The sequence below is a fragment of the Mycteria americana genome, chromosome 13, assembly GCF_035582795.1.
Source record: "Mycteria americana isolate JAX WOST 10 ecotype Jacksonville Zoo and Gardens chromosome 13, USCA_MyAme_1.0, whole genome shotgun sequence".
In the NCBI taxonomy this organism is placed as follows: domain Eukaryota; kingdom Metazoa; phylum Chordata; class Aves; order Ciconiiformes; family Ciconiidae; genus Mycteria; species Mycteria americana.
In genome coordinates this window covers 6,789,747-6,802,613 of record NC_134377.1, presented here as the reverse complement: position 1 = coordinate 6,802,613, position 12,867 = coordinate 6,789,747, and the positions used below count along the sequence as shown (strand labels likewise).

General features: G+C 41.4%; 1 protein-coding gene across 2 annotated transcripts in view; it reads right to left on the bottom strand.

Moving 5' to 3' along the window:
• SLC5A1 (solute carrier family 5 member 1) overlaps positions 1–12,867 on the bottom strand; it is a 52,117-nt gene that overhangs the window by 21,105 nt on the left and 18,145 nt on the right. For both annotated transcript variants that reach the window (XM_075516369.1, XM_075516370.1), the window contains exons 3-5: positions 11,061–11,199; positions 10,427–10,559; positions 6,064–6,135 (exon numbers count right to left, since the gene is read on the bottom strand). In XM_075516369.1, the coding sequence (XP_075372484.1) occupies positions 6,064–6,132 (69 nt within the window). In that variant the 5' untranslated portion in view covers positions 6,133–6,135; positions 10,427–10,559; positions 11,061–11,199. The remainder of the gene's footprint in view (positions 1–6,063; positions 6,136–10,426; positions 10,560–11,060; positions 11,200–12,867) is intronic.

Genomic DNA, 12,867 nt, shown 5'->3' with positions numbered 1-12,867 from the left:
CACATTTCTAGAAGTCATTTGTGCCCTACAGAAATGTAACCAGTTTGTCATATGACAGATATTTCTACAGGAATTATAAGCGTTGCAACAAGCATTAGCAAATAAGCCAGAGAGATCACTGGTAACAAAGAAAACTTTTTTGTCTAACCTCTTTGTGACAGCAAAAGTGTTTTCCCAGCAATGATCATGAAGAAACAAATACCATTTACTCCAGGAATTAGCATCGTTGTCCAGTGCTTTCCCTGGAGATGAATAATTAAACTTAAATCTAGGTTACTAGAAATGCAATCACCAGAAAAGATTAACCACATTAATCTCTGATTTTATTTAATGTGTTCCCTCTCCTGTTTCAAAAGCTTAAAATGTACTGCAAGCAGATCCAAGTAACAAAAGCAGCTAATGAAGAACTTTAAGAACTGACAGCTGTAGTAAGCTTTGGCTCAGTGCCTGAAACCCCGGGACGTGTTGTAGCATTCATGAACAATGCTGTGTTCCCAACTTTACCCAGAGCACAACTGCGCTGTAAGAAAAATACAAAACCAAACCAAAACAATGCAAAATTACCAACATATTTAGGGTCAGCACAAAGACAAAACAATGTGAATGCAGATACCACCTTCACTTTCTAAATTTTCTTCTCTGAATTAGGGAACATCCAGTGCAGCAGAACTGTAAGATCAGCACATACTAATAATGGATGCAATTTAAAAAATGTTTTCTGTTGTTGCGTATACGTGGAAAGGTAGAACGTGACTTCATAGCTGGGAAAATGCATATTACCCTTAAAACTGCAGCATGGTTAAAGCAAGAGGAGTGTTTACCAAATATGCTTGCACGCTGTTAGCTGCCGATGCCAGAGGGGAAAGAGAAATTTCCAGTCTGCCACGGCAGTACTTTAAGGACGAGGGAAGAAGGCAGATGGGCTCTGGGCCCAAGCTGTCTTGCTGAAGAACTTACTGCTGCGGTATTTTTGTACTGAAAAGGCTGGTTACTGGATTTGCTTGACTTGCCATTGGTGGATGCTGCGGTACACCTATGCATGACCTAAAGAACGCTGGGCTGAAACTGGGCAAGGACAGAGGGAAACAATTTTCTGCAAATGTTAACTGTTCTCAGCGAATGTGTTAGTGAATTGATTTTAAAAACAGATCTAGGAGGAAAAGTAAAGAAGAAAGTTGATTAAAAGGAACAAAAGCTGTTAAGAGGGAAAGAGAGGACAAAAAACCTGAACTAACCTGAGGCAAACGTGGAATATTAACTCTTTTAAAACCTTTTAAGAGGTCAGGTTTTAACAAGAGTACTCTGTTCAGGAAAAGTACCACCACACTGCAGACAGATGATGATCACTATGTTTTTTCCATGTTATTCATTAACCGTTTCACCTTGCTCTTTTCATTAACTTGAGGATGCACTGACGTCCCGGCGCCTGCTGTTCCAAATCATATACGATGTACTTGCAAATCAGTGACCACTGCAGCAACAGCGTGCAGACTTTACAGCTGATGGCTCTTCTCCCTCCCAGGACCTGCTAAAACATATCCTGTGCCCCTAATGTCCGCTTTCCTGTTTGACAGTGTTAGCTTGGTACCAAACTCTTTTCCCCGATCCCAAGCACACCTTGCCTGCGGTTAGGGAGAACAGCAGAGGCTCCCTCGCTTCAGCATGAGGTCATGAGCCTTGCCCCGGGGTATCGCTCCTCCCATGGGTCACCTGCCGAAGCTGCTTCTCAAACCCCTCTTCCCTGGACAAATTTCTCATTCCCCTGTTTGAGAACTAGGCCTTGACAGTGTCCGTGCTTTTCTTTAACTCACAACTCTTCCCTGCAACACGTGGCTTTACCCTGATGGAAGGATATTTTTCCTACCTGAGTTTTTTGGGATCACCCTTAGTCACTTTGGAAAAATCAGTACACTGCTTACGATGAAATATTACTGCCGCCCTTTCAAGGCTCTGAGACCCGAAGAAAGAAGTGTAGGTTTTTATTCTGCTTTCCCAATTACTCTGCAAATTCTACGTATTGCATTGTTGCCAAATTAAACCACATTTATACGCTTCCCAATTCACTAAGCGAGAGAGATGAATATACAATACACATCAAATAGCGCGTCTGTCTTCCGACAAGCCCGATGGCTATTGGAACAGCACAGTCGCAGGCAGGCTGATCTGATACCTTTCCACCTTTGTCCTCTGAGACAGGAACAACACCTCCTGGCCGGCTGGAAAATTCTGACGGATTCTGTAGAAATCTGTTTCACGGAACTTTGTATTTTCTACTTTGTTTTGATTATTTTATTATTCTTTTTCTTCTGAAAACTATTGATTTCACACTATTTTTTGCATGGAACTTGACAAAATAAGTTAATTTCTTATTCCATTTTACCTAAGAAAAGGAAATACAAATCTTATTCACACCAGAGCTGTCTTTCCTGGCTCCTCACAGCAGTGTCAGATTCAGCAAGTGGGGAGAATTCTGAGAATACGTAAAACTTAACTGGATGCAGAGATCAGAGAAATTGTGCCAGTGGTCAGTTCTGATGGCCGTGAAAATAAGCCGTGGAGAACTGAAGCAAAAACCTGTTGGGTTTTTTTTTCCTTCATTCTTACCTCTCTCACAAAGACCAACACATCAGTGACAACAAATGAGCTCAGTTACACTTCTGTTTAAGGTGTAGTATGTCCTTGACTCTGCATGCTTCCTACTTACTATTCAGCAAATCTTTCTAACCATAGCTGGACTTCAGGTGCCCAGCAGATACTCTTTGTCCTATTAGCATTTATGCCTCAGGAACTGAGGTATGTAAGGTAACCCATAATTTTGTGCAGACAGCTCTGTCTGCAAAACTACAGAACCTGAAGAACAAAATTCAAAAGCAAGAAAGCTTCAAAACTGAAGCTGTGGGTTTTTTTAATTGTGCATGAAGCCCTGTTAATCCTGTGGGAGTGGCTGCTGCCAAAGCTGACTGTTGTCCCGGAACAGATACTTCACAATGGTAGAAAGTATTTGGCTGAACCTAGCTCCTTCATCTAACAAAAGAAGCTAAAGTGCGGTTTGCAAGGCCCATTGTTACAAAGCTGTCACTTTCCTTGAGCTTTTCTGTGTCTTTTTGGAAAAAGCAGAGCTGGTTATGAGTATTTAAAGAGCTATACGTGTCTTTCCTGAAGACATTTCCCTCAAAGCCCAAGAGCCCAGAACCAGTTTCTTGCGGATTCTTCTCTCAGTTTCTGTAAAAACACTGTGGAAAGGGCACAGCATTTCATACCATTATGATTAACCCACGATGGATTTCAATTTCTGGCTATCAGTGAGAATGTAATTATATACCTTGATCCCTGAATAACTACTGGAACTACTGAGTTGGCTCATCCACTGCACGAGGGCAGTGATTTCAGTGAACTGGCACAGAAGTGACCCATCACCTCCACAGAACAGCCAGAAAAGACTAACCGTGGGCTTGGTTCTGCAAAACACTAAGCAGCCTTCATGGATTATGCTGGAGCCAGCAATCACAGCCAAAGTTGGACAGATTTGGCCCAGGATAACTGTCTTGCTCCTAGTTTATACATTGAGAAATTGAATCTCAATCAGGCAAAGTGACTGACAAACATGCAAAGTCCATATCAAAAGTGGGACTATCCTCCAGCTCTTGATTGCGAGAGTCTCCTCTAGTCTACGAAACCACAGCTACTATATCATTTAAGTGAACAGGATCCCTTTCCCAGGCTTGTCAGTAAGAGATCCTAATACACTGCTAATGAGCCTCTTTCCCTGTGGCGTCAGAAAAGCCACTTATGGTGGCCCTGTAGAGCATAGAACATAGCACAATCACTGAAAAATACAATTAGATTAAGGGAATTAAGTTTATAACAAGTTGGTGGAAGGATTTTTTTTTTTATTTTTATTTTTTCCCCTCTGTTCCAGAAAGCAATTACATGGCAAGGGTCATTATCCTGAAATCACAGGGAAGAAATCTGATAAATAAGAGTCTACTTACAAAACAACTTCCCCCACCCTGCCTCTCATCTACAGTCTGTGGAAATGTATCTTGGCTTTCCAGAACCATGCCAGGTTAGTCCTGACGTGGCACAAAAGAAAGGTCAAAGCACAAGAAGTAAAAAAATAGACACAGCATTAGCTGTTGCAGAACTGAGATCACATCTTTGACCGAACTTTCTATACTTTCATTGGTTTCCTAGTCATTTCAGCCCAGTTTGCACTGGATGATGGACATCCTATCTACCTGCTAAACTGTGGGAATAAGTGTTTTGGAATCTCTTTTTATCCAAGGCAAACTTTCCAAGGTGGTGCTGCTGACATGGTATTTAGTTTGTGGTTTGAGTGCTTGCTATTTGTTTATTTTGAGTGATACCAGGAAGAATAGCAAGAAGGGTTTATTTTTATGGTGCAGAAAGACACTCCTGGCATTCCAAAGGGAGGGATCGAAGGGGTGGTCTAGGACTCCACTGATGACTAGCACTTCATCTGTGCTGAGCTCGCAGAGTGTGGGCAGGAGACAGAGACGATCCTAGCAGCAACCACTGCACTGTGGGGTCATCCCTTTTGCCTTCCCACTGGAGGGGGAGCTTGCCGAATCTGTTGGTTTTGTGTTGGCAGAGAACTCAGTGTTAGATAATATTCCCTGGGTCTTAGGGTGTTCATTAGGAGTTCTCAGTGCCACTGCAGCAAGACAGAAGTTTTTTATGGTGAGTCTTTCTTGCCTTGCTTCTTCCACCTTCATTTACATCTGCACAAAAGGGCATATTCACCCTTGACAGGGATACAGAATTGCACAAGGTTAAAACCAGCCCACTGATTAAAGTGACAGTTAAGCAAAGTAATCTGTTTGGGTTTTTCTCTCCCCCTAGAATTACAGAATTTATCTTAAAATAACTTGAAAACTTTCTCTTTCCTCAATCTTCCAATGGAACCAGAATTTTCGTAGATCTACTATACCAAATGAGGAAACCTTGTACTGTCATTGGCCTTTAATCTTTTTATGTCATTAAAGAGGCAGTTCCAATCCCTTCTAAAGGCAGAGAGAAGCTCCCTGAAGCACAAGAAGGCTGAAAGATGTGTAGGTATTTCTGCAGCCTACTTTAAGAAAATCCCTAAATTTTTAGACAACAAATATTTACTCCCACTCTCCCTGATCCTGTAACTGAGTCCATGTGGGTGGAATCTTGAATCAAAAGTTCTAATGAAGCGCAAAAACATTTTTGGAGACTGAATACAAGTTCAGGAATGTTGAGGATTTCCATTCAAGCACATGGAAGCATGTACAACACAAGTTAAGACAAACCTGCATTTTCTGTATAAGTTTTCTCTTTTTCCAAGAGGTCACACTAGGCAGACTGTATGGTCTGGAAGGAATAGATAATTGTTTCTAATATCATTTCTGCCAGAGGCCTGATGGATAGCTATGAACATGTTTTGTGTCTGTGACTCCTTTTCTCCACCTTGGAAGAGAATATAGATCCATAGAAGACAAACAATGTAAGTCACACATAATCTTTAAATAAACTTAAATTATATTTTACCAATAACTTATCATAATATTTCCAGGATTTTCTCCTTGTACAGACCAGAACTTGTTACCAGAAGTGGAAACAATAGAGCAATACAGGGGAAAATTTAAGTAAATTAATTCTTCTCTGTGATAATCTCAAAATAAGCCATCTTCTTTGAGTGCAGTGACAGTAATAAATTTAAAATATTAAAAAGTTTTAAAGTGGGCTGAAAGGCAAAGCACTGGATTTGTCTACACTGACATTACCAATGTATCTAGGTTCAAACAAGTTGGTCACATAATCAAGACGGCTCAGAGCTCAACACAGACAACTTCCCCAACACTTCTCCCTGCCTATCAGGTGGCTTTTGTTGTGCAGTTTGCCCTGTGTCACCATGGCTAGAGAAAGAGTTTGAAGTGCATCTACACAACACAGCCATCACAGTCTCGACAGTATTGTAGAGATACTTCATATTTAAGGACTAGACATAGTCATATGGAAGTGGACGCACATACACATACATACGTTTTATATACACACACAACATGCAGCACTCACCGGCCACCAAACCATGCTTCGTCCAGCCAGAAAGAATCCACCTACTGTCCCTCGGTTGGTTGAGTACATAGCCTGGGAAAAAAAAAAGAAAGAAAGATTGAATCATATTTTAAGTATAATAGGCAAGCTATACACAGACTAAGAACAAATCGCTAGAATGGAGGGATAAAATATATGGGGAGGGTAAAGTGGAAGAAATAGAGTGGCTAAAAAGAACAAGGTTATGATGAAGAAAATAATACAACTGAGCAATGTTTCTTGTGTCTAGGTCTGCATTAACCATTCAAACTTCATTGCATCACCTTCTGTTACAGTGCGAAATATTAAATTAAAATTAAATTTAACCAAAAAATGATCACTCAAATAAAAGCGCATATGAACACTTAATCAGGGGTGCTATGCCTTTGATTTCAGGCATCAAAAAAGATGGTAAGTTGCAAGTTCATTAACAGAAAGTGTGCAGCTTTTTTACTCAGTACTATCCAGCTCCAGCAGATATCTACAAAAATCTATTTTCTTGTTGTGATATCAGCATTGTACCCACTTCTCTCTAAGCTCAAAAAAAGAAGCCAACTAAAATTTCCTTTTCACACACTCATTTTGTATTTGTCAAGGGATGATGGGCTTTAGAAGGAAGCTTCGTCCAATTTTTGTTAATGACCCTGATCCAAATATTGGATTCCCGCTGTCTCCTCTGATGGACTTTGAACAGGAAAATAAAGAAAAGACCTGGGAAATTTGCAGGAGGAAATAAATACAATAGATTTACATTTATCTACACATAGCAACTGAATACGTATTTGTCCAATAAAGAGGACATTGTTGCTGGAAAGAAAGGGTTCCAGGTATTACTCAGCCTGACAAGCCACAGATCAGCCCTTTTTTGTCACAGACCTTTAATACGAAGTTCAACTACAACAACAGCCAGACTTCCGCGGCAAAGACGCAGCTCCCTCCCACAAGACGTCAGGGTGTTCAGGCATACTGGGGGCTTCAGATTTTTTGCTATGTTTTTGGCATCTACTACCATGATGAAGAGGTAAACAAAAGGTTGTGTCCATTTTGGGTACACCTCAAATTTTTGGTGCTCGTCAAAACATTGCCAGGCTGCTTGAAAGGGAAGTTTGTTTTGCAGCTGACTCCTCTGCTCTGTGAAGTGGACCCCTGGGATGCTCCTGGCAAGCACAGGATTACTGAGGGACAATGCCTCCTCTCCACTTGTTAATGCTCAGGTGTTCAGGTCACCTGGAGAGCTTGCCCCAAGGAACCCAAAATGTAGTGACATTCCAGTGTTTAAAGCTTTGTAGCTCACAGCATTGGCCTATTATCTTCAAACACTTCAGCGCTGAGGTTACACCAATAGGATAGTATCTGCCTTTCTCCATTAGCTGTGAAAGCACTGGGCTTTGTTTTTGGATTAAGTGCTGAGTTTTCCCTTGCAGTCCTCAGCACATTCAGCATTGCCGGGTGTCGTGGTTTACCTTCAGTCAGCAACCAAGCACCACGCAGCCGCCCGCTCATCCTCCCCCCAGTGGGATGGGGGAGAGAGTCTGAAGAGCACAAGTAAGAAAACTCGTGGGCTGAGATAAGAAAAGTGTAATAATTGAAATAAAATATAATAACAACAACAACAACAATAATAATAATTTGTAATGCAAAGGAAAATAACAAGAGAGGGAGATGAGAGAGGAACAAAACCCGGGGGGGGGGAAACAAGTGATGCAACTGCTCACCACCCGCTGACCAATGCCCAGCCCGTCCCCGAGCAGCGATCGCTGCCCCCCGGCCAACTCCCCCCAGTTTCTATACGGAGCATGACGCCATATGGTATGGAATAGCCCTTGGGCCAGTTGGGATCAACGGTCTTGGCTGTGCCCCCTCCCAGCTTCTTGTGCACCTGGCAGAGCATGGGGAGCTGAAAAGCCCTTGACCAGTGTAAACATTGCTTAGCAACAACTACAACATCAGCGTGTTATCAACATTATTCTCATCCTAAATCCAAAACACAGCACTATACCAGCTACCAGGAAGAAAATTAACTCTATCCCAGTCGAAACCAGGACAGCAGGGTAAGGGCAGGAGGCACCGCTGTGCTTAGATCACAAAGAGAAAGTCATCGCCATCACTTGCCACCCCTGAAGCTGTTCCTTTCGCATAGTTTCAACGGCCCTGCACCCTGTAGTCAAGGTCCTGCTGGCAAAAAAAAGCCACGATAATGCTGCCGTCAAATGGCACCTACAATCTTGACCCATCTCGCTCCTTTGCTGAGAGTGCTCTGCAGCCCCGGTCTGTCACACAGTCACAGCTGCAGTTTTACGGCTACACCACCACACTGCCCTCCCCGCACACTGAATTCGCCTCCATTCTTCTCCCTGTAACTCTCTCTTCTCACGATCTCCTGTGGCATCACCTCACACCACCAGTTCTCACTGCATTCTCTGTGGTGCTAAACCCCCTCTATCCACCTCTAGCCTGCTTTCTAGTGGAGACCCCAGCTGGCCTGATCTTCACTGATCAGACCTCTCAGCTCCTTCCCCACACAAACCTCATTACTCCACCTTCCCCACTAGTTCCATTCATCCACCTAAATGGATGCCTCCCCAGATCACCATCCCCTCTCCAGTAAACACCCACATTTTCCCCACCATGCACTTATTAACTATCTCAATTAGGCACCAAAATCTTTATACAATTATACATTTTCATTTACTGAGCCATTGTCCCAGGACCCTATAAACTACCTGCTCATTAAGTAAAAAAAAATAAATAAAATAAAATAAAATCCCAACCTACCCATAGTCCCACTGCCAGGACTACCAAAAAATAGATGACAATAACAGAGATGTCCGCAGGATTGTTGATCCTTATGTTGGATTCCATCCTAGCTGCTCCTCTGGCTTTCTTCTTCTTTCTCTCCTTATATGCTTCTTGCAGAGTTCAGGTTAATGATAAACTGCTGTCATCCCCTACGTCTTATATAATATATAACTTCAGATTCACTTGTCTCCCATGGACACAAGTTGAAGCTGCTGCTGTTCCTCAGACAACACTTCCTTCCCAAATATTGCTCCTCTGCTACAGGTGCTGCAGATTTCAGAGTTCAATGTCCCTGCCAAAGGTGCTCGGGGTTTTAACATCCACAAAGGAATGAGCACGGAAAGGAGTGGCTTGGCTGCAATAAACCTGCATATTTACTTTTTTTTTTTTAAGTGGTTGTACCTGTAAATCTAGTCATGGAAGATGTCGTTCTTTTGGATGATGATGATAAGCAATTATGTGTGAGGAGTGACCTGACACCTGGGGAAAACCCAGGGGTCCAGGAGCTGGGACACCCTCTGCGTCATCTCTCAACTCAGCAGCATTACTCAATGGAGAAACAGCCCTGTATTTCTGGGAAGGAGACAAGCTGAAGCTGCTTGCATCTCTCACATGGATACAGGTAAAGATGCATGTGAACCACAAGACTCAGATCCAGGAGCTTACTGTGCTGAATTTCAGGGTGTTTAGACCGTGGTGTTGGTTCTCTCTATTGTAGCTAATCAGCTTCACATTCAAATAAGTTCAAAGTTCATCAGAGCTTGGGTCTGCTCTCCCTTTATTTGTTCCTCTGACTTCAGAATCAAGCTAAGCAAAACAACTGGTCCCAAAGACGTAGAACACACTGATTATAGACAGACCTGCACAGCTCTTTATAAGGAAGCTTCCCCAAACAATGCCTGTGATCCTCTGTTTGAGCTAGAAGAGGTCAGAAAAATCCAGGATATTTAGAACAAGAGACACAGGTGCCAGGCACATTTCTGGGCTCTGAGGATATCTGAAAGTCCTATTCTCTGCATGATACTAGGGAATCATTATTCATTTACAGCTGACTAGGCTGCCTTTTGGGAGTAAAATGATACCCTGAAGTTACACTGCGCAGAACAAGCAGTACAGTACCTAGAAATCACAGCAGGTTTGACTGATCTTGCAGCGGTTATTTCCTCTGGAGTTGAAATTGAGGTCTGGTGCTCTGCTCGTCAGCAATGAATTTTTCTTAGGTAAACTACCCTTTGGTAAATGTGGCTAATAAAAAGCATCAAAGTTTAAGAAGCTGTATTAAAGTGTGATTACCTACAAGAATAAAATAAAAATCTCACTATTGTTTGAACACCTATACTCTTATAAAGCAGTCCTGTCCTCTCATAGTTTAGGCATCTCTCCCAAAACACATTCTTCAGTTTGTCCTACAGGACTGTGAAATGTTAGCTTTAAATCCAACAGAGAAAAAATTAACCCTGGAACCTGCTGAGCATCCAAAATTCCCATTAGCTACAACCTTTCCTGCTGTGTATTTCAGAGGAAAATAAAAGACTTATTTACTAACCTTAATTATCAGGAAACAGTTTGCCTAAGATAGGCTGTAGATGGCACTTCTTTACAAAGATTGACGTAGATTCCTACGGGTCCTTGCAACTAACAAAAAGTTCGGTTTTCATGAATTCCATTTCTGCGTCAGTCTACAGAGGTAAAGCAAAGAAAACATTAGACAGGAACTTATTTACTATAACGTACCTTGTGTTCTCATCCAGACCTCTGCAAAAAAGAGCTCAGAGGCTAAGAAACACTGCAGCCTCCTTGTCCACAGCTCCTAGTGTGGCCACACCAACAAGACTCCAAGGTTTGAAACAGTAATGGAGAATCAGTATCTAAAAAAATAATAATCATGGAATTCCTATCTTTATATCCAGTGGAAGCAAACTTAATTGTGTTTTCTCTCTGAATGCCACAAACCCAAACCAAACATTCTCTACAAGATTGTCAAAAAGGGGAGGCAGCTTTGTCTAGGCTCTCAATATCTCATCTCCACATCCTCATATCTGCAGTCCAAAGAGAAACCTAGAAGCATTATACTCATCAGATTGTTAGTGTACTAAATTAATCACTTCATTAATTGAATGCATACAAATGGTCTCTGAAAGGTCAGCCAAGTTTCCCGATTTGAAAAAGGCTGAACCTACCTTTGTATTAAAGCTTTCAAAGATGTGAAGAGTGAACTTCGCATCAGGAGGCAATGATAACGCTCAGCTAGCAATGTGCTTCCAGTGCGTGCTCTCATCATCCTGAAGTGTCTGGTCAAGCAAGTAGAGGGCTCCAATACTAAACAAAATGACAAATAATTTGATATATTGAGGAAACTTCTCTACTCTTTCCTGTGAGCCACACCAATTCATTGAAGTAAGAGAGATTTTAACGGGGGTGAGGAAAACAATTAGTCTAAGTAGCATAACACGGTGGCTGTGATCCATGTCTACAATGATTGCTCCTCTCTGGATCAAGTCTGATAACATTTAGCTTATCATGAGAATGTCTGTTCTTACCTGAATAGACAAAACAGGCAAGGGACAAAAGCACAAGCAGCTACAGCACGGTGTAGTAACTTGTTCAAAATCACACACCAGATTACTGACGGAGACCAAACAGAATTATGTCATGGATTTGCATGCCCAACTATAAAGCTGCAAGGGCTGACAGAGGCACCACTGTCAGGCACAGGGCAGGTACATGGACTGTGTAGAAGCTGCAATTGCTCTGTTGTCATTAGAAAATGGGGCTGTAGCACAGAAAATTTGAGAATTATAGCCCTTGCTGCCACTTAGCCTAGTCTCTTAAAAACTTGTAAATCTTCCTCCTGAAGAGGGCAAATGATAAAACAAATAGTAAAACAAACAAACTACAAACAAAGAGAAAGATGCATTAATATGCAAACTACCTCCACAGAGGAACTCCTCTAACCTTTTCTCTGACATTCCTCCAAACTTCTTTATAAAGCAAGCAGATTTAATTTTGGGATGCTCTTCAGAAATACTGATTTATAGACAGCATCCTTTGTACAATTAATAAAGGACACAAACAGACAAAAATTTGCTGTTATTTTACTTGCAGAAGGCTATAAACTACGTTGGTAAAGTCCCTCCCCTCCTTTGCTGGTTTCCTAGCCACATAGTATGAACTTAGTGAGAAAAAAGATCATATTTGCAAGTGGACAAAATAGAAATTCAAAGGCTCTCAAGAAAAGTTTTCCTAAGATGGTCCTAATAATAGGGGACCATCTTAGGGTCCCCTATTAGAGACTGGAGGCAGAGGATGAGGAATGGCAGTTACCGTAGGAGACTGGAGGATGATTTAGCACCTTTTGTTTGATGCCGCAGGTCCTTTTTCTCTTTGTGCAATCTTGCTTAAGTGAGCAAAACTTGGGTCTAATTAGAAGAATTAGTCACAGAAGGATGACAAAAATGTTGGAAACTAAAAAGTGGCATCCATAGAAGAGGAATTACTAAAAGGAAAAAAGATCCAAACTCCAGTAGGTATGATGTAGATAGAAGAAAAAATCAGTAGGAAAACAGGTGCCTTCCTAAAAGGTTATCAGAAAAAAAGTAAGGTCATTCTATTCTTATTCACTTAGAGGATCAGAAAAATGAACACTATTTCTAGACTAATTTTCTAATTAGTATCTCTACAGAGGAGAAATATCAGAGAACATAAAAATAGGTTTATATGCAGATAGACCAAAAGAATTGAAGCAAGTAAATATATTCAGTTCTTCAGCAACTGATTAAATTATCTCAGTGTAATCACTAAGTATGCCCAGCCCTGCAGTATCGAAGCATTGCCAATGCTATAAAAACAACAGTCCAAGGACTGTACTCTTCCTACAAGATAGGCTAAGACAGCAAATAAGGTAATTTGAATTTATTTTTGTTTTATTAATGTTTTATTCCTTCTTATAATTCAGGAGATTAATAGGGGAGGATTCATGGTAAGAGA